Source organism: Engystomops pustulosus, chromosome 6 (genome assembly GCF_040894005.1).
Source record: "Engystomops pustulosus chromosome 6, aEngPut4.maternal, whole genome shotgun sequence".
Lineage (NCBI taxonomy): Eukaryota > Metazoa > Chordata > Amphibia > Anura > Leptodactylidae > Engystomops > Engystomops pustulosus.
In genome coordinates, this window is record NC_092416.1 from 16,148,238 (window position 1) to 16,172,328 (window position 24,091).

The window sequence follows — 24,091 nt, forward strand, 5'->3', positions numbered from 1 at the left end:
TCCCAGGTGAACTCCACACTGAAACACTGTAGCAGACCCTCAGCTTTATTCATGATCATCTCATCCTGGCGCAGCTCAGTGGCCAATGTGTCTACAATGAGAGGCAACAACTATTTCTGCAAAAGTGGCGCAGTAAACTTCAGAAATATAAGCCAATGGGATACATTATTAGTTCTGCTGTATAACACAAGCGGCTCTGCTACATCCGTCACTCGCTGTGTCCTCGCCAGTCACGTTGCGCTGTGTTATCTCTGTGGTTTGTATGGAGATCCTCTTCCTCCACGCCCCGGTGACATAAATGGAGACGTCTCACCAAAAGTCTCAGCACTGACCCCGGGATCTCCAGGATGAAGGGTGTAACGGGATTACTCTACGTCCTGGCGCCTCTTATAGCAGCAGGTAGGGTTTGTCATCCCTTATACCAATCTGCTGCAGATTATCTGTACCTCTATAACAGCAGCTTAGATACATTGGGGGTTATTTATCATTAGTTTTCCTGAGATTTTTTGACATAAAAATGTCTCAAAGTTGTCACATTGAGGGTTTTTGAGACTAAATAACTTCCATTATCTCAGTTTTATTTATAGTACATACATGATTCCTCGTAATGGCAGCTTAGATACAGCATTTAAGTCTATGTATGGTAGGTATCTCTATAATGGCAGCTTAGATACAGCGGCAAACTCTATGTATGGTAGATACCTCTATAATGGCTGCTTAGATACAGCAGTTATGGTTGCATGTATGGTTGACCTCTCTATAACAGCATTTTAGATACAGCGTCTCAGCAGCACTGAGGTCTTGTAGAGCAGCTCATCCCCAGCAGCAGAGCTCAGACACAGACACTACACACACTACACACTGCACACACTACACACTGCAGACACTACACACACTACACACACTACAGATACATAAATAATGGCAACTCAAATACATCAGATCATAACCATGTAGGCTAGATATCTACAAGTGTAGATAGAGAATATTGATGATATCATGGAGACTCTTAGGATGGAAGCTTTGATACAGTTTGTCTACTATATCAATAATGCAAAATTTGGGGTCACAAATGAAAATAATGAGGGAAAAAAAACATAAAGTTTTTAGTGTTTTAGTGTCTTTAGTGTTTATCATAAGTTCTCCTCCCATATAGACATATACATATATATATATATATATATATATATATATATATATATATACAACAAACTAGAATCAATATAAATGTAGCGGCTAAAGGACTTAAGGAGGGGCGTAACTATGGCTGTTATGAATGACTATTGGTTATAGCTGGTGATCTGGATGCCCCGGCACTACCTGAGTGAAGTTGGCCCTCCCACCTTGTTCAAATCAAACAAAATTGGTGTAAAACATTTGTGCTACGTTTGTGCTGGTTTGTGCAGCAGAAATTTTTGTTTGTGCCGCTATTGTTTTTAAGATATGAATGAAAGTTTCCAGAGGTCATCAGTGGTCAACCAGCCCCCCCACATTGCCTAAACCAAACCAAACTGGTGCCGAACAATTCTGCAACATTTGTGCTGGTTTGTGCTGTTCACATTTTTGTTTGTGCTGCTTTTGTTTTGAATAAATGAACAAAAAATTAAAGGTCAAAAGTTCAAGCAGCCCCCCCACATTATCCAAATCAAACAAAACTGGTGTCAAATGTTAGTGCTACGTTTGTGCTGGTTTGTGCAGCAAAATTTTTTGCTTGTGCCGCTATCATTTTTAAGGTGTGTTCAGGTGTTTACATAGGTTAAAGGTGTTTAGGATGAACTGGTAAAAAATAGAGATGAGCGAGCACTAAAATGCTCGGGTACTCGTTATTCGAGACAAACTTTTCCCGATGCTCGAGTGCTCGTCTCGAATAACGAGCCCCATTGAAGTCAATGGGAGACTCGAGCATTTTTCAAGGGGACCAAGGCTCTGCACAGGGAAGCTTGGCCAAACACCTTGGAACCTCGGAAAAGGATGGAAACACCACGGAAATGGACAGGAAACAGCAGGGGCAGCATGCATGGATGCCTCTGAGGCTGCTTAATCGCACCATTATGCCAAAATTATGGGCAACAGCATGGCCATAACAGAGTGACCGAATGAGGCTAGATAGCATCTAAAACATCCAATAATTGACCCTGACACTATAGGGGACGGCATGCAGAGGCAGCGGCAGCAGTGGCAGGCTAGAGAGTGTCATGGCGACATACCCTAAATGGACTTAGGTTTCACCAAAGGAGGTGAAATGATTTCCTATGTGAACAAAAGGTTGACGGTATATTTAGTCGATAACACAGCATGGTGGCGACATAGTGACCAAGTTCCATAACATATCTGGTGAAACACCCGGAAAATGAGCCTGACACAGCTCTTTTGATAAGGGGACGACATGTGGAGGCAGCCATGGAGACGACTTCCATGATTAAGAGCGACAGTATGGGGCATTCATATTGCGCTGCTATGATTGCAACTTCAGGTCTCCAGCGACAGATGGGCCGATTTCCACTATGTATCTGGTGAAACACCTGAAAATTCTGCCTGACACAGCTCGTTTGATAAGGGGATGATGTGCTGCATGTCCTCTCGTGCTCCAGCGTCTGGGGTATAGAGAGTTGAAATGAGACATTGGTGGACGCTGTGGAGGATCGTGGAGGCGAAATGGACAGGAAACAGCAGGGGCAGCATGCATGGATGCCTCTGAGGCTGCCTAACCTTGGGATGGAGCTGGCGGTCCACTGCCAGACGAGCTTTCGCCTGTCCAAGCCCCTGTCTCTCGGCTCCTCCCCACCCAAAATGGGCCTGGGGGCCAGAAGCGTTTACTTTGAAAAAATTATAATTTTCAAAGCAGGCCGGGTCGTTTGAATATTTCACCTAGGAATAATGGAATAGCATAGTGGTTCTATTTTTAATTGTTTTTACGAAAATGGTTCCATGATTAAGAGCGACAGTATGGGGCATCCATATTGCGCTGCTATGATTGCAACTTCAGGTCTCCAGCATGGCGGCGACAGATGGGCCGCGTTCCACTATGTATCTGGTGAAACACCCGAAAATTCTGCCTGACACAGCTCGTTTGATAAGGGGACCATGTATGGAGGCAGTGAACTAGTAGTAGATTAAAGGTGCTGCAGTTAAAACTATGTTAGTTGGATCTTGGGATGGAGCTGGCGCTCCGCTGCCAGGCGAGCTTTCGCCAATCCAAGCCCCTGTCTATAGGCTACTCCCCAAACAGCACTTCTAAGAACCTTTTGTATAAGATCAAGTGTAGTAGCGTTCTTATAAGTTTAGGATATGGCGGGTGAGGGGAATGTAAACAGATGCGCAAGAAGCGCTGAAATAATATCCCTAAATGGTAAAAGTTTGCAAGTATATTTTGTGGATTACACAGCAGGGTGGCGACAAAGTTAACAACTTTGATGTGGAATGCCCTGTAATAGCTCTTGGGCGGTGTGCCTTTTATCGCCTAGGCTCAGCAGTTTCAGCACCGCCTGCTGTCGCTTAGCGACGGCACTGCTGCTGTGCCTAGAGCTACCGACTGATGGCGCCATGCCCACGGATGGTAATTCGGTAGAGGAGGAGGTGGAGGAGGGGTGGGAGGAGGTATAGTAGGCCTTTGAGACCTGGACCGAGGTAGGCCCCGCAATTCTCTGCGTCGGCAGTATATGACCAGCCCCAGGGTCAGACTCGGTCCCAGCCTGCACCAAGTTAAGTGTAGTAGCGTTCTTATAAGTTTGGGATATGGCGGGTGAGGGGAATGTAAACAGATGCGCAAGAAGCGCATGATGCGCATGGAGCTGGCGTTCCGCTGCCAGGCGAGCTTTCGCCAATCCAAGCCCCTGTCTCTAGGCTACTCCCCAAACAGCACTTCTAAGAACCTTTTGTATAAGATCAAGTGTAGTAGCGTTCTTATAAGTTTAGGATATGCCGGGTGAGGGGAATGTAAACAGATGCGCAAGAAGCGCTGAAATAATATTGATAAATGATAAAAGTTTGCCAGTATATTTTGTGGATTACACAGCAGGGTGGCGACAAAGTTAACAAGTTTGTTGTGGAAGCCATGAAAACAACCCAAAATTCTGCCTGACACAGCTCGTTTGATAAGGGGACCATGTATGGAGGCAGTGAACTAGTAGTAGATTAAAGGTGCTGCAGTTAAAACTATGTATACACAGTAGATGCAAATATACACATATATTACACATATATACACAGTAGATGCATATATATACATATATTACACATATATGCACAGTAGATGCATATATATACATATATTACACATATATACACAGTAGATGCATATATATATACATATATACACACACAAATACATATATACACACAGAAACATTTTTATATACTTACATTTCCGGTTGATCGCCCGTGGCGGGTATTCGAGCGGGTGGGGGTCTTGCGGGTGCTTGTTCGGCCGGGGGGGGGCGACGGTCGGATTGTTGCTTGTACGGGCACGGGGGGGGGGGGGGCTGGTCGCTTGTTTGGCGGGGGAGGAGGTGGCGGGGGGACCGTGTTGCGGTGGGTGGAGTTACTGAGGGTGGGTGCTTTTTCCAGCGGGGGGGCTGCGGGAGGTGCTTGTTCGGCCGGGGGGGAGGGGGACGGTGTTCAGTCGGGTGCTTTTTCCGGCGAGCGGGGGCGGGTGGAGTTGTGGAGGGTGGGTCCTTTTTCCGGCGGGGGTGGCGGGAGCACTAGCGGGGCTGCGGGGCTTGGGTGGCCATGCGGGGTGTGGGCGGGATTGGAGGCGGTCAGCTTTGCCGGGGGGCGTGTGGCTCAGCCTTGCAGGGGAATAGGCGGAGGACGGGTGTGGGGCGGTAAGCTTGACCATGCAAGCGGGTGGGGAGGCTGTGACCTGTGCCGGGGGGCGGGCATGTGGCACTGGCAGTCTCCTGTGCCGGGGATGCAGCCGGGCTTCATGTCAGATCAGGTGGGGAGGCGTGGGGGTGGCATCTGGTGAGGGCCCCCTGGGGGGCAAGATGGTGGGGGCCCCGGGGCTCGAGCCCCGGGAGCCCCGCCTATAATCTGGCCCTGGTGCCAGGCATGGCACATGTGTCAGTCTGCCGAGTTGCAGAGCCGCCACCAGGTTATGGCCGTTGTCACACACAACCATGCCTGGCTTCAGGTTCAGCGGTGCCAGCCACAGATCAGTCTGCGCCGTGATGCCCTGTAATAGTTCTTGGGTGGTGTGCCTTTTATCGCCTAGGCTCAGCAGTTTGAGCACCGCCTGCTGTCGCTTAGCGATGGCACTGCTGCTGTGCCTAGAGCTACCGACTGATGGCGCCATGCCCACGGATGGTAATTCGGAGGAGGAGGAGGTGGAGGAGGGGTGGGAGGAGGAGGAGGCATAGTAGGCCTTTGAGACCTGGACCGAGGTAGGCCCCGCAATCCTCAGCGTCGGCAGTATATGAGCAGCCCCAGGGTCAGACTCGGTCCCAGCCTCCACCAAGTTAACCCAATGTGCCGTCAGCGATATATAGTGGCCCTGCCCGGCAGCACTCGTCCACGTGTCCGTGGTTAGGTGGACCTTGTCAGAAACGGCGTTGGTCAGGGCACGGATGATGTTCTCTGACACGTGCTTGTGCAGGGCTGGGACGGCACATCGGGAAAAGTAGTGGCGACTGGGGACCGAATACCGAGGGGCGGCCACCGCCATGAGGTTTCGAAAGGCCTCGGTCTCTACCAGCCTATAGGGCAGCATCTCCAGGCTAAGCAACTTGGAGATGTGGACGTTGAGGGCTTGGGCGTGTGGGTGGGTTGCGCTATACTTCCTTTTGCGCTCCAGCGTCTGGGGTATGGAGAGCTGAACGCTGGTGGATGCTGTGGAGGATCGTGGAGGCGAAGATGGGGTTTTCGCACGGGAGGTGTTTGGGCCGTGGTCCTGGGCAGGGGGCTGACTAGCAGATGACACAGGGGAAGGAGCAGTGGTGTGCCCGGCCGGAGGTGAACGGGCTTGGTGCCATTGAGTGGGGTGTTTAGCATTCATATGCCTGCGCATACTGGTGGTAGTTAAGCTAGTAGTGGTGGAACCCCTGCTGATCCTGGTTTGGCAAAGGTTGCACACCACAGTCCGTCGGTCATCCGGTGTTTCTTTAAAGAACCTCCAGACTTCTGAAAATCTAGCCCTCGCCACGGGAGCTTGACTACGGGCAACATTTGGTGCTGATGCACCAGCTCTGGCCCTGCCTCTCCGTCTGGCCCCACCACTGCCTCTTCCAACCTGTTCTGCTATAGGACTCGCCTCCGTCTCAGAAGCACTGTGTTCACCCGGCCTATCAACCCAGCTTGGGTCTGTCACCTCATCATCCTCCGATCCCTCAGTCTGCTCCCCCCTCGGACTTCCTGACCTGACAACAACTTCACCACTGTCTGACAACCGTGTCTCCTCATCGTCCGACACCTCTTTACACACTTCTTCCACTACGTCAACAAGGTCATCATCACCCACAGACTGCGACTGGTGGAAAACCTGGGCATCGCAAAAATTGCTCAGCAGCAACCGGACAAGTGGTTTGTGACTGTGGGAAGGGTCCAGAAAACAGTTCCACAGAGTATGCCAGTTCAAATGCCAAATTTTGCTGGGAGGGGGCAGACTGGGGGGAAGGAGCTGGAGGAGTGCTGATTTCGGTGACATGGGTGGACTGCGTGGAAGACTGACTGGTGGACAAATGGCTAGAAGCATTGTCCGCAATCCACAACATCACCTCTTCGCACTGTTCTGGCCTCAACAGTGCTCTACCACGAGTCCCAGTAACTTGAGACATGATGAACCTAGGGAGTGTAGCTCTGCGGCGTTCCCCTGCTCCCTCATCAGCAGGTGGTGTCTCAGCCCGCCCAGGACCACGGCCTCTGACCCCTGCAGTAGTTGGACGCCCACGTCCACGCCCTCGTCCTCTACCCCTAGCCCTCGGGTTAAACGTTTTCCAAATTAAAGTGTAAACTTTTAGTTTTTTTTTTTTTTGTGCTTATTTTTTTTTAAACAAAACGATGCTATCCTATTGCTATGGCTAGTTTCTAACCTACACTGACAGCACACAACTGGATTTTGTGCTGTGCCTGATAACTTTGAGCTATAAAATGAAATAAAGGTAAAAAAAAAAATAAATCAGCAGACTCTGCCTAATTCTAATCAAACCCCTAATAAATTGTCCCACTTCAGTGTTTGAGGTGGATATGCGTGTCACTAAGAGCTAAACACAACGGCCGCAGGTCTCCCAGCAAATTCCTCACAATATGGTACTAGCTGCACTACTAATGCCAGCAAGCCCAGCCACAAGCAAACAAAAAAAAGGAAAATATAACGCTATTGTAGGCCTAAGTAAGCCGTTGGGGTTCTCCTGTGGCTATTTTGTAGCCTACGCTGAAAGCACACTGCTTTGCAAGATGAGTTTGAGCTATAAAATGAAATAAAGGCCAGCCAACCACTGCTATCGACGTGTAAGGGTACCACGTCATGCTGGGTGGAGTGCAGAGTCTCCTGGCTTGTGATTGGCTCTGTTTCTGGCCGCCAAAAATCACAACAGCGGGAGATGCCATTTTCTCGAGTGGGCAAAGTATGGGACGAGTATGTTCGCTCATCTCTAGTAAAAAACAAACCTAGTGACACTTCCCTGGTTTGATCACCAGGGGGAGTTAGCAAACACATTGGGGCAGATTTACTTACCCGGTCCATTAGCGATCCAGCGGCGCGTTCTCTGCGCTGGATTCAGGTCCGGCCGGGATTTATTAAGGTAGTTCCTCCACCGTCCACCAGGTGGCGCTGCTGCGCTGAAAAGCATCGGAACGCGCTGGAGTTCATCGAGCTGGGCTGAGTGAAGCTTTTTTTTTTAAATGCGGCGGTTTTTCCGAATCCATCGGGTTTTCGTTCGGCCACGCCCCCCGATTTCCGTCGCGTGCATGCCAGCACTGATGCGGCACAATCCAATTGCGTGCGCCAAAATCCCGGGACAATTCAGGGGAAATCAGCGCAAATCGGAAATATTCAGGTAACACGTTGGGAAAACACGAATTGGGCCCTTAGTAAATGACCCCCATTGTACTTTGGAAGAAATGAACTCTGATGACCTCTTGAAAAAAGTATGAATATATTAAAAATGATAGCGGCACAAACTAAAATTTTTGCTGCACAAACCAGCACAAACGTAGCACTAACGTTTGACACCAGTTTTGTTCGATTCGGTTAATGTGAGGGAGCTGCTTGAACTTTTGACCTTTAATTTTTTGTTCATTTATTCAAAACAAAAGCTGCTCAAACAAACATTTGAGCAGCACAAACCAGCACAAATGTAGCATAATTGTTTGGCACCAGTTTGGTTTGGTTTGGGCAATGTGGGGGGGCTGGTTGACCTCTGATGACCTCTGGAAACTTTCATTCATATCTTAAAAACGATAGCGGCACAAATGAAAATTTCTGCTGCACAAACCAGCACAAACGTAGCATAAATGTTTGACACCAATTTTGTTTGATTTGAACAAGATGGGGGGGCCAACTTCACTCAGGTCCCGGCACTTGATTATATACTTCTTTTGTATGAGACAATTGCTATACGCTGCTGAAGTGTATCTGTGTATCATTGTGTGATGATCTCATATGGCCTTTTTATGTATATATCTATTAATTACTGCCCATGCATGTTCCCCTGAAACCGATCCCTTATTTTAGTCATAATAATGAAATGTATATAATAAAGATATTTTTATATTTTCAACCACATCAATGGTAGATATCTCTATTATATGGACGAGATAGCAGATATCTACCATGGAGAAGGGACTAGCCTCAAGTTACATTTAGACGATGTCATCAATGATTGCTGTGGTGGGGATGGAGTAAAGTTTCCTGTATCACCTTCTGTGTCCTCCATATAGACATGTAATAGGAGAACACTGCAACCCTCACAGCTGCAGGTTTCTCCACAGCCTCTCTTACTTACAAAATACTGAACTACTGATACTTCTGTCAGTGAATAGCTAATGATCCCCTGACAGCAAAAGATGTGGATATGTCTGGAGCAGAATATCATAAATCAAATCAGATTCTGTTGTCTTTTGCAATCATCGCTCTGGGTAATTTTTTTTTTTTTACCCAAAAATGTATTATATCTTCTAGTAAATTCCCTGAACTGCACGTCTTGTCTGGCTCTGGGCGCATGTCAACCCAACTGCGTAAGTTACGCATCTGAGCAATGTCACGTCAATGAGCAGTGCGTCACCGCGTACCGGAAAACCTCTCAGAGTAAGTTGTGATATGGGATCGCAATGGGGTCAACGGACGCTCCTGAGACCCCCTGTATTCCAGAAGGCAAAGTAGATGGGTCCCGCTCAGACAATGTGGGCAACAATTTATCTCGAGGAAGAAGTGAAGATGAGGAACATTTAGGGGGTCTCCGGGCAGTGATGTCACTCTAATGTATATGTGCAGCCTTTGGGTGGTCTCTTATAGAGAAGTTTTTTTTCAAAAGGTAATAACTAGAGATGAGCGAGCACTAAAACTTTTCCCGATGCTCGAGTGCTCGTCTCGAATAACAAACCCCATTGAAGTCAATGGGACACCCGAGCATTTTTTTGCTAAAACAGAACAGTAAAAGAACAGCGCAAAAAAAAAAAAATATTCCAGATGTTTGCAGATGTTTTCCTTGTAAGAACACATTGAAATAACACTATTCTTCACTTTCCAGGTGTTCGCGCGTGTCTCCCGCTAGGTTCGGAGATGTTCGGAACATCTGGAATGTGAAGAATATTGTTCTTTCAATGTGTTGTGCACTTAAATGCTCCTGTATTCACTGTTTTTAATGTTTTAATTCTATTCTTCACATTGCAGGTGTTCGCGCACATCTCCGAACCTATCGGGAGACACACGCGCCAAAACCTGCAATGTGAAGAATAGAATTAAAACATTAAAAACAGTGAATACAGAACCATTTAAGTGCAGAGCACATTGGGGCACATTCACTTACCCGGTCCATTCGCGATCCAGTGGCGCATTCTCTGCGGTGCATTCGGGTCCGGCCGGGATTCACTAAGGTAGTTCCTCCGATGTCTGCCAGGTGGCGCTACTGCGCTGAAGTTCCCCGAAATGCACTGAAGTTCACCGGCCTATACCTAGTGAAGGTAAGTGCAAGTCTCGCAACACTTTTTTTTTTAAACGCGGCGGTTTTTCCGAATTCGTCGGGTTTTCGTTCGGCCATGGCCCCGATTTCCATCGCGTGCATGCCAGCGCCGATGCGCCACAATCCGATCGCGTGCGCCAAAATCCCGGGACAATTCAGGGAAAATCGACGCAAATCGGAAATATTCGGGTAACACGTCGGGAAAACGCGAATCGGGCCCTTAGTAAATGACCCCCATTGAAAGAACAATATTCTTCACATTCCAGATGTTCCCGAACATCTCCGAACCTAGCACACATCTGGAAAGTGAAGAATAGTGTTATTTCAATGTGTTCTTACAAACAAACATCAGGAAACATCTGGAATATTTTATGAAACAATAAAAACGCTGTTCTTCACTTAATTTAATGCTCGATCGCGAGGAGGGGAAATACTCGTCCGAGTAACGAGCCGGTCCGAGTATGCTAATACTCCACCCAGCAGTATACTCGCTCATCTCTAGTAATAAATTTAATCCCTTTTTTCCTAAACTAGATGGGGGATTCACCTATGACATCATCAGGGGCTGCGCACCAATAGAAAAGTGCAATAAAGTCGGAGGTTTCACTTATCCGAATTTGAAGATGACACTGGGTATAGGGTGCTGCGACACCGACCTGTGCACCCCGGACCTACCTCAGTGTAAGTGACAGCAACTACTTATCTGTCTTTTATGTATATTAACCCCTTCTCGCCGATGCCCTTGTTGGTGTTTGCATTTCCATTTTTTACTCTTCTCCTTTGAAAATCTATAACTTTTTTTTTCCATGCACAGAGCTGTACAGGGGCTCGCATTGTATGTTACACATTGCACTTCCTAGTGGCAGTGTATGATATTCCCTGCCGTTAGTAACTAACCCTGGTGTACTATCTATCCAGTGCCGACAGACAGTTCTTCCTCTAACAGTGTTCAATGTGAAACCTGCTCATCCCTCCAGTCTGCCATGTGTGAGGCAACGGGAAATATAACGTGTAACGGGCAAGAGACAAAGTGCGTCACCTACTCTCAGACCTGTGCAGGTAAGTACATGAGAAGGTATTAGGAGGAGGGTGGTAAGTGAAACCTCCCCTCTGACATATTGGGAGAGATATATGAAAATGTTGGTGAATAGTTGAACTTCACGCCTCCCTGATGACTGACTGCCTGGCTCCCCTCTCTGAAGACTGACTAAACGGCTCCACTCTCCGATGACTGACTGTCTGGCTCCCCTTTCTTATGACTCACTGTCTGGCTCCCCTAACTGATGACTGACTGTCCAGCTTCCCTCTATGATAACTGACTGTCCAGCTCTCCTTTCTGGTGACTGACTGTCCAGCTACCCTCTCTGTTGACTGACTGTCCGGCTCCCCTCTCTGATGACTCACTGTCCAAATCCTCCTCTCTGATGATTGTCTGTACGGCTCCCCTCTCTGATGACTGACTGTCCGGTTCCCCTTTCTGATCACTGACTGTCCACCCCTCCTTTCTGATGACTGACTGTCCAGCTCTCCTTTCTTATGACTTACTGTCTGGCTCCCTCTTTGTTGACTGACTGTCCAGCTCCACTCTCTGATAACTGACTGTCCGGCTCCACTCTCTGATAACTGAATTTCCGGCTCCCCTCCCTGATAACTGACTGTTCAGCTCTCATCTCTGATGACTGACTTCCCATCTCTCCTCTCTGATGACTGACTGCTCAGCTCTTCTCTCTGATGACTGACTGTCCAGCTCTCCTCTCTGATGACTGACTGCTCAGCTCTTCTCTCTGATGACTGACTGTCCAGCTCTCCTCTCTGATGACTGACTGTCCAGCTCTCCTCTCTGATGACTGACTGCCTAGCTCTCCTCTCTGATGACTGACTGTCCGGCTCCACTCTCTGATAACTAAATGTCCAGCTCCACTCCCTGATAACTGACTATCCAGCTTTTCTTTCCTTATGACTGACTGTCCAGCTCCCCTCTCTGCTAACTGATTGTCCAGCTCTCCTTTCTTATGACTTACTGTCTGGCTCCCTCTTTGTTGACTGACTGTCCAGCTCCCCTCTCTGATAACTAAATGTCCAGCTCTCCTTTCTTATAAGTGACTGCCTGGCTCCCCTTTCTGATGACTGACTACCCAACTCTCCTCTCTGATTACTAAATGCCCAGCACTACTCTCTGATGACTGACTGTCCTGCTCCCTGATTCTGATTCACACTTGACAAGTAGACTTGTAGATCAGAATTCTACACCTTAGCTAAAATCTTGATTGATGAGTGTATAAAGATCAAAGCCCCCCCAACATGTTCCACCTTAAATGTGGAGTCATCAGGGATCCCTCTTTTGCTTACACATTTACTGGATGTTGTACGTCTTATGGTGTCTTGTCATTCTTTTGATATTCTTTTGAGATATTTTTGTTTACCCATTTTGTGGTGTCAACCGAAGCTCGGTACCTATCAAAAACGGTTGGTTGTTGGGTAGACACAAAAATTAAGGAAAACCCTACTGATGGGGAACAGGGGCAAATTAAGACTCCCATGGGCCCTGGCCCTGAAACATGTCTGGAATCACTTCTTGGGAAATGGAGGGTGTGTCTCTTCTGCTGCTTTCAGTCTTTGTATAATGAGCAGGAACAGATGTACAAGGATTTCATGGGTGAAGGTCCTTCTCAGTATCAAATTTGTTGGGTGATTTACACTCACCGGCCACTTTATTAGGTCCACCATGCTAGTAACGGGTTGGACCCCTTTTGCCTTCAGAACTGCCTCAATTCTTCGTGGCATAGATACAACAAGGTGCTGGAAGCTCCTCAGAGATTTTGGTCCATATTGACATGATGGCATCACACAGTTGCCGCAGAATTGTCGGCTGCACATCCATGATGCGAATCTCCCGTTCCACCACATCCCAAAGATGCTCTATTGGATTGAGATCTGGTGACTGTGGAGGCCATTAGAGTCCAGTGTCCTCATTGTCATGTTCAAGAAACCAGTCTGAGATGATTCCAGCTTTATGACATGGCGCATTATCCTGCTGAAAGTAGCCATCAGATGTTGGGTACATTGTGGTCATAAAAGGATGGACATGGTCAGCAACAATACTCAGGTAGGCTGTGGCGTTGTACCAAGGGGCCCAAAGAGTGCCAAGAAAATATTCCCCACACCATGACACCACCACCACCAGCCTGAACCGTTGATACAAGGCAGGATGGATCCATGCTTTCATGTTGTTGACACCAAATTCTGACCCTACCATCCGAATGTCGCAGCAGAAATCGAGACTCATCAGACCAGGCAACGTTTTTCCAATCTTCTACTGTCAAATTTCGATGAGCTTGTGCAAATTGTAGCCTCAGTTTCCTGTTCTTAGCTGAAAGGAGTGGCACCCGGTGTGGTCTTCTGCTGCTGTAGCCCATCTGCCTCAAAGTTTGACGTACTGTGCGTTCAGAGAGGTTTTTCTGCCTACCTTGGTTGTAGTGGGTGGCGATTTGAGTCACTGTTGCCTTTCTATCAGCTCGAACCAGTCTGCCCATTCTCCTCTGACCTCTGGCATCAACAAGGCAGAACTGGCAGAACTGCCGCTCACTGGATGTTTTTTCTTTTTCGGACCATTCTCTGTAAACCCTAGAGATGGTTGTGCGTGATAATCCCTGTAGATCAGCAGTTTCTGAAATACTCAGACGATCCCTTCTGGCACCAACAACCATGCCACGTTCAAAGGCATCAAATCACCTTTCTTCCCCATACTGATGCTCGGGAGAACTGCAGGAGATTGTCTTGACCATGTCTACATGCCTAAATGCACTGAGTTGCCGCCATGTGATTGGCTGATTATAAATTAAGTGTTAACGAGCAGTTGGACAGGTGTACCTAATAAAGTGGCCGGTGAGTGTAAGTGTCCATGGGCCCCCTAGAAGGCTTGGGCCCCAGGATACTGCCTAAACCGCCTGTGTTGTTATCAACTACTGTTGGCAAGTTTGTATCATGTTCTACTCTATCTGTTTCCTGTGATTGGAGCATACACCCTTAGCCTCCGGAACAGCGAAGTAACACCCCCAATTTGGTTCCGTCCTGCTGGAATCAGGATGGTTGGGAGATACGTCCCAATGTGGAAGCCACGTGGATTATCTTTAGTTATGAAGTTCATTAGTTCCCCCAGTCCTTATGTTGTGCACCTTTTGTTTCTTGCAGGTGAGGCTTCTGTATATCGGGGTTGTGGTACCCCCTCCCTGTGTGATCTCCAGCAGTATACTGCAAGTATTATGGGGGTCACAGTCCAGCACAGCTTCACCTGTGGTAACCACGGTACAAGGAGCTGCGGCCTCACCCCTGCATTTATTCTTACAGCCGTGATTTGTGTTATTTTGTTGAACCATTGGAATATGAAAAAATATGACTAATAAAGTGATGTCATGTGACATGTAAATAATATAAACCTTTCCTAAATTGTATTTTGAATTTAATGAAAATCAGCTTGAAACGTTACTTACCACGTCTGCTTCTTCTATTGTCAGTGTCAAGATAGAAAAGCCTGGGGAGCATAAATAAAATCTGTCCTCCATTATCAAGCTTCCTGCTGGAGAAACTGTCCGTAGCTGCCACTAGGTGGCGCTGTAGTATTGGAGGTTGCACATGTGTAGTTCTTCTAGTCTATGTCTATTTTCTAGTAATAAAGTATTTTGGATAGTTATGTGTTATATATGTGCTGATGAAGTCTCTGTAGAGGGTGACCCTATAATAACATTACAAAGGCACCATAACAGCCACAAATTGTGTTATATTATGTGTTGTTCAAGCTTTGTTCTGTGTTTCTCTGATTTGGAGGCACTTTGTACTGATGAACGGACCCGTCACAACTTATGTTCAGCCAAAACCGAATTTTAAAACCATGTGTGGACCCTCTACCTGTGAAATCCACTATCATTGCCAACAATAGGTGAAATGGAGTTTTCACCTGGTGCTCCATTCCAGCAGTCTAGACCCATTTTAATTGTCTCCTATCTCAACCGATTAGAAATGGCGAGTCTTCTCATGCCGTTAGTTTTCCAGACTAATATCAGTGTGAGGTGTAATATAAAAAAAATAATTTAAATTTAGTTCGGAAAATTCCAAAAATTTACACAAATTAACGAAATGCTAAGAAATTGAGGGGGAAAATAGATTTAAAAGGCATCGTATAATCTTGATGTACATAATCAATTAATAAAGTCAATGAATTTACATGGTCATAGTGAGGCTCATAGATGCGCGTGGTGTCTCTGGAGGAACGTCCAGTCCTCTCGTTACATACAGAGTCCATTCCTCATTACTCCTGTAGAGGCGCTGCAGAGTCTTCCTCCTACAACCAATCATTGGAGCCCCAGCAGCAGCATAGGATCATTGGGGTCCCAGCATCAGGAGCCGATCACTGGGGTCCCAGAAGAAGCTTCAGAATAGTCATATGGTCAAAGGTGACTAGTAACAGAAATGGATTGCAGGACACCAACCATTACAGGCACAGGACATGACTGATGGGTCACCAGACCTTGGCTGCAGCTGTAGAGTGTCGGGAAGATAATAGCAGAGACCTTCTTTAAAGTAGTGATAGATAATCAATATACAAGAGGGATATCTGGATACAGGGATATGATGGAAAGGATGAGAACAATCAACATAAAGAGCAAGTTGAGTTGGATCAAGAGTTTTTTAAATGTTATTCTAAAATGCGGACAATGTATTTTGGAAGTGAAGTGCTCCCTTATACAGATCAACAGCGTCTCTGATGTGTGTAGTATACAGTATCTGATGTGTGTAGCATCTCTGATGTGTGTAGCATCTCTGATGTGTGTAGTATCTCTGATGTGTGTAGTATCTCTGATGTGTGTAGTATACAGTATCTGATGTGTGTAGTATCTCTGATGTGTGTAGTATCTCTAATGTGTGTAGTATACAGTATCTGATGTGTCCATTATCGATGTGTGTAGCATCTCTGATGTGTGTATCATCTATGATGTGTGTAGCATCTGTGAAGTGTGTAGAATCTATGATGTGTGTAGCATCTATGATGTGTGTAGCATCTCTGATGTGTGTAACATCTCTGATGTGTGTAACATCTCTGATGTGTGTAGTATCTCTGATGTGTGCAGCATCTCTGATGTGTGTAGCATCTCTGATGTGTGTAGCATCTCTGATGTGTGTAGTATCTCTGATGTGTGTAGTATACAGTATCTGATGTGTACAGTATCTCTGATGTGTGTAGTATCTCTGATGTGTGTAGTATCTCTGATGTGTATAGTATCTCTGATGTGTGTAGCATCTCTGATGTGTGTCGTATCTCTGATGTGTATTGTATCTCTGATGTGTGTAGTATCTCTGATGTGTGTAGTATCTCTGATGTGTGTAGTATCTCTGATGTGTATAGTATCTCTGATGTGTGTAGCATCTCTGATGTGTGTCGTATCTCTGATGTGTATTGTATCTCTGATGTGTAGAGTATCTTTGATGTGTGTAGTATCTCTGATGTGTGTAGTATCTCTGATGTGTAGAGTATCTCTGATGTGTGTAGTATCTCTGATGTGTAGAGTATCTTTGATGTGTGTAGTATCTCTGATGTGTAGAGTATCTCTGATGTGTGTAGTATCTCTGATGTGTAGAGTATCTCTGATGTGTGTAGTATCTCTGATGTGTAGAGTATCTTTGACGTGTATAGTATCTCTGATGTGTAGAGTATCTTTGATGTGTGTAGTATCTCTGATGTGTAGAGTATCTCTGATGTGTAGAGTATCTTTGATGTGTGTAGTATCTCTGATGTGTGTAGTATCTCTGATGTGTAGAGTATCTCTGATGTGTGTAGTATCTCTGATGTGTGTAGTATCTCTGATGTGTGTAGCATCTCTGATGTGTGTAGTATCTCTGATGTGTAGAGTATCTCTGATGTGTGTAGTATCTCTGATGTGTGTAGTATCTCTGATGTGTAGAGTATCTCTGATGTGTGTAGTATCTTTGATGTGTGTAGTATCTCTGATGAATTATCTGCATTTTACAAAAAAAAAAATCAGATTTGCCAAGCCAATTTCTACCTGTTTTTTTCATCCTTTCACCATCACTTTCCCTACTAGAACACAGGAGACCCAGCCGCATCACCATAACATCATCATCTCTAGAAAAGCCATTTAAGCAGTAGAAGACACGTGACCGCCGGAGGCAGGATGACGGCGCGGACACTTGTGGCGTCGCTGGAGCACTCATACGTAACTTTTCTTGTTATAGAATTTTTAGTATTGAAATATTTCATGAGGTCACAGACATTCTGCGTTGCGCACGCCCGACTGGATACTGTAGCTGAAGTTCCTATTCCTGCAAAGATATTATAGGTAAAATAGTCATTACAAGACAGTGTGTGTGGGGGTGGCTTATGTCTCACCAAATAGCACCCACTGTGTATGAAGATGGCTCAGCTCCCAAGAGTTCCCCATTGATTATCTACATTTTACAGTGTTCTTAGTTTGACATTTTCAGGTATCTGCACAATAACCCGGTCATACCCTGAGGTTAAATGTAAAGTTACAAGCCAGGCTCCTCGGGGGTGGTCCAGCTTTCTTTTATTCTATGATGAAGATTTCTGCACAGTCACAGCTGAACTATGGGGCGTGTCTAAAACTTACTGCAGAAGTCAAATGTAATACTGCCTGATGAAAGCCACGCCCCCTGGCTCCTCGGGGGTGGATCATGTTTTCTATGTGAAAAATCGCTTGCTGTATGTCTGAGCAGCCTTTTGCACACCCTTTTTTTCCACCCGCAGGCTGAATACTATTCCCACCATGTCTCCCTCCCATTGTGGCTCAAGTGCATCAGGTGCGCATCATATTCTGGCCCCTTTATATTATCTCCCCAGCACCCTCATGTTATCCCCCAAGCACTCCCCTCATATTATCCCCCAAATACCCCTCATATTATCCCCCCAGTTAGCAACTTTGTATTAGCAACTTTACATTAATGCGACAATCTATGTTTACTGTATAAATACGTATATATATAATATAAGTAAACCCAGAGCAGCACAGCGAATAGAAAGATGGTGCAAAGCTTTTCCATGGAAACAATCCACAGTAATAAAGTCCAAAATGATCAGGGGTCAAGTTTTATTCCATTGCGACGTTTCGGTGATATCAAGCACTTGAAAAAGGTGGTTGATTTATTTACTTTACCTCAGAGTGCTGCTTATTTTTGGACTAACTTACATATATGTTGCAATTCCCTTTTTCATGTCTCCATTCCTTAGGAACGTGGCTGGACACCTTCATGTTTTAATTTCGAATTGTTTGGGGTGCTGCCGTTTTCTGCAATTTAATTATTTGATGGACCGAGTCATGGCACTGGGCTTGCATCTAATTTAGCTCATTGGGGCTTATTTACTTTATGTCTGCGGAACGCATTTACGTCGGTCTTCCCATCATTTTTGGGACTTGTGCCGCTGTGACAGTGATTTAGAAGGGGATTGTGTCGCATGCAATCCATTTTTTTGCCGCAGCTACGCTGACTTTCATGCATCAGGTGTTGGGGGCGTGCCATCTGACAATCCAATGGATTCGGACTACGCGCAGGATTTAAGATTAAAATTGTGTCGCAACCCATGCAGTTACATACAGTCAAAGATTTGAGAATGATCAAAATGTTAATTTTTACAAAGTCTACTGCATCTGGTTTTATAATGGCAATTTGCATAGACTCCAGAATGTTATAAAGAGTGATCAGATTAACTGCAATTAATTGCAAAGTCAATATTTGCCTAGAAAATGAACTTTTTCCCCCAAAACACATTTCAACTTCATTGCAGGCGCCTTAAAAGGAGCAGCTGCCATGGTGTCAGTGATGTCTCCAGTAACACAGGTGTGGGTGCTGATGAGGACTGGGCTGGAGATCAATCTGTCAGGATTAAGTAAGAATCACAGCACTGGGCACATTACAAGGAGGCTGGTGCTTGGAATCATTGTTTCTCTTCTGTTAACCATGGTTATCTCTAAAGAAACACGTGCAGTCATCATTGCACTGCACAAAACTGGCCTAACAGGGAAGAGTATCTCAGCTACAAAGATTGCACCTCAGTCACCAATCTATCGCATTATCAAGGAATTCAAGGAGAGAGGTTCCATTGTTGCCAAAAAGGCTCCAGGGCGCCCAAGAAGGAGCAGCAAGCGCCAGGAGCGTCTCTTAAAAGTGTTTCAGCTTGGGGATGGGGCTCCCAGCAGTGCAGAGCTTGCTCAGGAATGGCAGCAAACAGGTGTGAGGCATCTGCACGCACTGTGACACTGCCGAGACTCCTGGAGCAAGGCCTGGTGTCCAGGAGGGAAGCACAGAAGCCGCTTCTCTCCAGAAAGCCATCAGGGACAGACTGATATTCTGCAAAAGGTACAGGGAGTGGATGGCTGAGGACTGGGGGAAAGTCATTTTCTCTGATGAATCCCCTTTCCGATTGGAGAAGACAAGGTGAGTGATACCACCAGTCTTGTCTCATGCCACCTGTAAAGCCTCCTGCAGCCATTCATGTGTGGGGCGACTTCTCAGCCAAGGGAATCGGCTCTCTCACAGTCTTGCCTAAAAACACCTCCATGACTAAAGAATGGGACCAGAATGTCCTCCAGGAGCCACTTCTCCCAACCCTCCAAGAGCAGTTTGGTGATGAACAATGTCTTCTCCAGCATGATGGAGCACCTGCCATAAAGCAAAGGTGATAACTAAATGGCTCCAGGAACAGAACATAGAGATTTTGGGTCCATGGCCTGGAAACTCCCCAGATCTTAATCCCATTGAAAACTTGTGGTCAATCATCAAGAGACGGGGGACAAACAAAAACCAACAAATTGTGACAAAATGTAGCAGTGATTGTGCATGAATGGACGGCAATCAGTCAGGATTTGGTCCAGAAAAAGACGGAGAGCATACCAGGGAGAATTGCAGAGGTCCTGAAGAAAAAGGGGCAACACTGCAAATACTGACTCGCTGCAGTAACTCATTGTAACTGCCAATAAAAGCTTCTGTTCCCCATAATATGATTGCACTTGTATTTCTGTATGTGATAAAAACCGGAGGGAAACAGATCATGTGAAAATATCATATATGTGTCATTCTCAAATCTTATGGCCATGACTGTACACCAGGAAGAAGAAGGTGAACTCCTGGGACCTGAGCGGGGAAGCGACACATGCAGGATATTGGGGGCACAATCTTAGTGAATCGCGGCACAGTGCATTGTTGTCGGACAATGCACTTTTGGGAACTCCGAGGGACCGGGTAAGTAAATGTGCCCCAATATTTTCTGCTCCTTTTTTTTTAGTTTTATATGTAGATCCACACACACACAAAGTATTTTGCACTTCTACTACACCCATCTTCTGGCTATGGTAAGGAGCAGAGGAGGTGGATAGGTTTCACCTCTCTTAACTCTCAATTGATCGATGACCTTCTATGATGTTCCAGTGCTAGGCACAGTGTTCCAGCCACATTCTATGGATGCAATTGACGGTGACATCTAAGTGGTTACCAGCTCTTATTATCTGTATTTGTGGCTTTTAGTTGCAGGCAGTAAAAAAAAAAGTTATAAATATCTGTATTCACCTTGTACTTCTAACGAAGCGTAGAGACACCGGTCCTCGCTTCCTCTGCACTCTACTGTATTTGGAGAGTCACATGTGGAGGACACATTAAAGCAGGATGGACACACCAGTCCGTTGGTCACATTATTGATCCGTGGAACTATTATAGGGAGAAAATGGTGAATAGAATTGTATAATCTCAGGATTAGATCAAGTTTAACTATTAAGCATTTATTGCATATTACTGAAGGGGTTTTTGTGCTATTGATCACCTCAATGGGAATATGTTTTTATAGCTGTGAGAGGCTCCTGCTGCTTTGGAAACACAGATTTTGATATAGTTTTTAGAGCCTCATAAAGAACCCACCAGATATGTATGTTCCTAGTATATGGGGGGCGCTTTACATGGCATCTACACCAGTTTTCTGATGTACAAGCCCTGAAATAATCACAATGAGTAGCAAACCACCAGTACTTGTGGATATTTCCCCCAGGAATTGTTGTCATTTCCAGGAACAGCGCGTGCGGTGCAGAATACGAGTCATCCACACACAGCACGTTCCCGGCCATTTCATATGCGCTGTGGACTGTGAAGTGAAGAGGACTGAAACTCCAGTGCTGTTCACTCTTCCCCTGCAATCGGGGTGGAGGAGGGATCCCAGGGCGACTTACCCCACTGTACAAGTATACAGTGGGATGCTTAAGAATGCAACATATTGAAAAAACCCAGCCTTAGGGCGTGGAGGGGAAGCGGCCGGCAGCAAAGTGGGTTGGCCTGGGACGTTCCAAGATGAACAGTCGCTGGTTAATAGCGCAGTTCTATGCAGGGCCCTGTCTGCCAAAGAACGCCAGCACAGCCAGCCGGAGCCTCCTCATGTATCTGGCGGTGCCAAAGGGGGGTTTAACGTACACCAGTGTGACAAATATCTCCCAATGAGTCCATCTTACCTATGGGGACAGAAGGGGTGCAGTCATCAGTGGAACAACATTTAGTGGCCATATTCATTTGTATTCCACGGAATGAAACTTCGAATGCGTTACACTCGGCTGGTACGGCACATCCCTTGAAGTAACTTCCAAATGTTTTGGCACCTGAAAATAGACACAAAGGTGATTATTAGTCTAAGAATGAGAAAACTTTCAGTGTAAAGATAAGGTTCATATCAGAGCTGCATGTTGTATCCTTACTAAGATAATACAACGATCACCTGATCATCCAAGGTGAGAATAAAATGTCTATTTCCTAATTATTTGAACTGTAAAGTAATTCTCTCCCTGGATAACGTTACAATTTAATATGCGGTTATTATGAGAGATCATCTCCATACAATCCTGCAGCATTACATTCCCATAATAGAAGAGAATCGAGATTACAAAGTATCGAACAATGACTGAAGACCGTGTCATATTATTCCATTACTCACCAATGGTGTATTCCAATAGTGAGGAGGCACATAGCGAGCCCGAAGGACAAGTCACACTACTGCCATTACATGTAGATGAGGTCGCATTATGACATGACATGCACGAGAGAGCATAGCCTGGAAAGATATAAAAGACTTTTACTGGGAGCGGAAGCTCTGAATCTCTCTGCTGTTCCTGCCATGACTGGCTCCTGAGCTCCGCTATTCCACAGATTCAATTTTCCACCATATTTATGGTACGGACCATTTATATATTTGTATAAATTATTAATGTCCCTTGTGAGTTGTCCCTTTTTTGAAACTAAATGTCTAAATCTAATTCTTTAAATCTTTCCTCATACCGGTGACCCTCCATACTCCTTATTTTGTGGCTCTTTGCATGCTGTCGAGCTCTAGGGCCTCCTTTATATAAAATTCAATTTTTCCAGTTGGGCTACAGACCAAAAGTGACTGACAACCAAATAAGAAAATCATCAACAGAGATGATTTACTCACATATAAGGAGACCTAACAGGAGGCCAGAGTGCCCCTAGTAGTTACTTACACAATTGGAGATCCTACGTCACATTGCCAAGGAAATCCAACTGATTCTACATAAAGATACAAGACTAAAAGAAATATTTCCAGTCCCCCCTCTCCTGTCCTGAAACCTGAAACAACTGGTTGTCCGGAGTGCCCTGAGACCCCATCAGAAAATCAGGTGTACAATGTGCCAGCACATCCGCACAGGTGACCAGGTACCTCAATCACAGCAGGTACATCAGATCAAGGGGACGTTTTCCTGCAGGTCCTCTAATGTGGTCACCCTTTTACCCCTTTAATTCAAATAAATATTATTGAAATAGAAATTCTTTTAAAACATAATTATTGAATATTAAAAAAAAAAACGTACTTGTTGTTGCGAGAGCTGAGAAGAGGCTCAGAAATCCGAGAAGAGACGTCATGGTGAGATGGTTCAGCTCTGGAAAGTCTTCTCTTGTGATGGAGAACTTGGTTGGGTTGATAAAGTCCCCTGTTATTAGTGGGCCGGGCATAGAGGTCTTGGCTTATTTCTGTAGTCCAGTACATGTTATCTCCTGTGTCAGGTACTTGAGGAACAAGGAAGTAGAAATGTAGAGACCTACAGCAACAAGGTGAGAATTCCTGAGAGCCTCAGACTTCAAGGATATCATTTATGTTCCTGATAATAATGTCAGAATAAAGGAAATGTCCTCTGTTGTCTTGCCCTGGTCCGGTAAACATTACCAAATCTATTTTTAGCTGTACCTTAAAGCAAATCGGTGTAGAGTTACATTCGCGTCATGATGTGGTCACACAAATGGTGGCCACAACATCTGTAGAGGGTGATGGCTGTTAACTGTGGTCAGACTGGGGCTCCTGGGACCACCAGATAACATCATTATGGGACTCAAATTGTGTCAACCACTACAAAACAGATTGTGGTCTCCAAATTGGACTCCCTTCTATTGTACCTATAGGGCGTAATCTTGTGTTTGAGAACCAAAAAACGTGATGGATCTCTGGTGAGACTCAGCTTGAACACAAGAATAAGCCCTAGATGTCTGGAAGAAGACAACCCAATTTGCAGACTACAAGAACTATTTTCTAGTTTTCTAGTGTCCTGCAGTGGTATAACTAGGAGAGGCAGGGCCCCATTGCGGGCTTCTGAATGGGGCTCCTCTTCAACCTTAAAAAATATACATATTTGTATACTCACACATGCAAGGTACAATCATACATTTATACTCTCATATATACACACTAATTTATATGTATACACTTATACATACAGTTTACATATACTTTAGTGAGTCAGGTTGAATGATGGGGCCCCAGACACTGTGGGCCCCATGGCACCTTCTATGGCTTCTACCACAGTAGTTACCGCCCTGGTGTCTCAGGGCGAAGTGAGATGAATCTGATGCTTAACCTCTAGTTGTGTCAGGAGGAGGATGTTAGCAGGAGACAACTGAGCTACCGG

At 45.6% G+C, this 24,091-nt stretch overlaps 2 protein-coding genes across 2 annotated transcripts; one reads left to right on the forward strand and one right to left on the reverse strand.

Annotated features, from left to right (window-relative positions):
• Positions 1–286: 286 nt before the first annotated feature.
• LOC140065506 (uncharacterized) lies at positions 287–14,595 on the forward strand. The gene is made up of 5 exons (XM_072113102.1): positions 287–399; positions 9,116–9,241; positions 10,650–10,796; positions 11,034–11,174; positions 14,307–14,595. Exons 1-5 carry the CDS (start codon positions 348–350, stop codon positions 14,513–14,515), a joined length of 675 nt encoding a protein of 224 aa, XP_071969203.1. The 5' UTR covers positions 287–347; the 3' UTR covers positions 14,516–14,595.
• Positions 14,596–17,218: 2,623 nt separating this feature from the next.
• Positions 17,219–22,224, reverse strand: LOC140065507 (phospholipase A2 inhibitor and Ly6/PLAUR domain-containing protein-like). Its single transcript, XM_072113103.1, has 4 exons — positions 22,111–22,224; positions 21,635–21,778; positions 20,709–20,846; positions 17,219–17,450 (listed from the first exon to the last, which is right to left on the reverse strand). Exons 1-4 carry the CDS (start codon positions 22,208–22,210, stop codon positions 17,254–17,256), a joined length of 579 nt encoding a protein of 192 aa, XP_071969204.1. The 5' UTR covers positions 22,211–22,224; the 3' UTR covers positions 17,219–17,253.
• Positions 22,225–24,091: the final 1,867 nt, after the last annotated feature.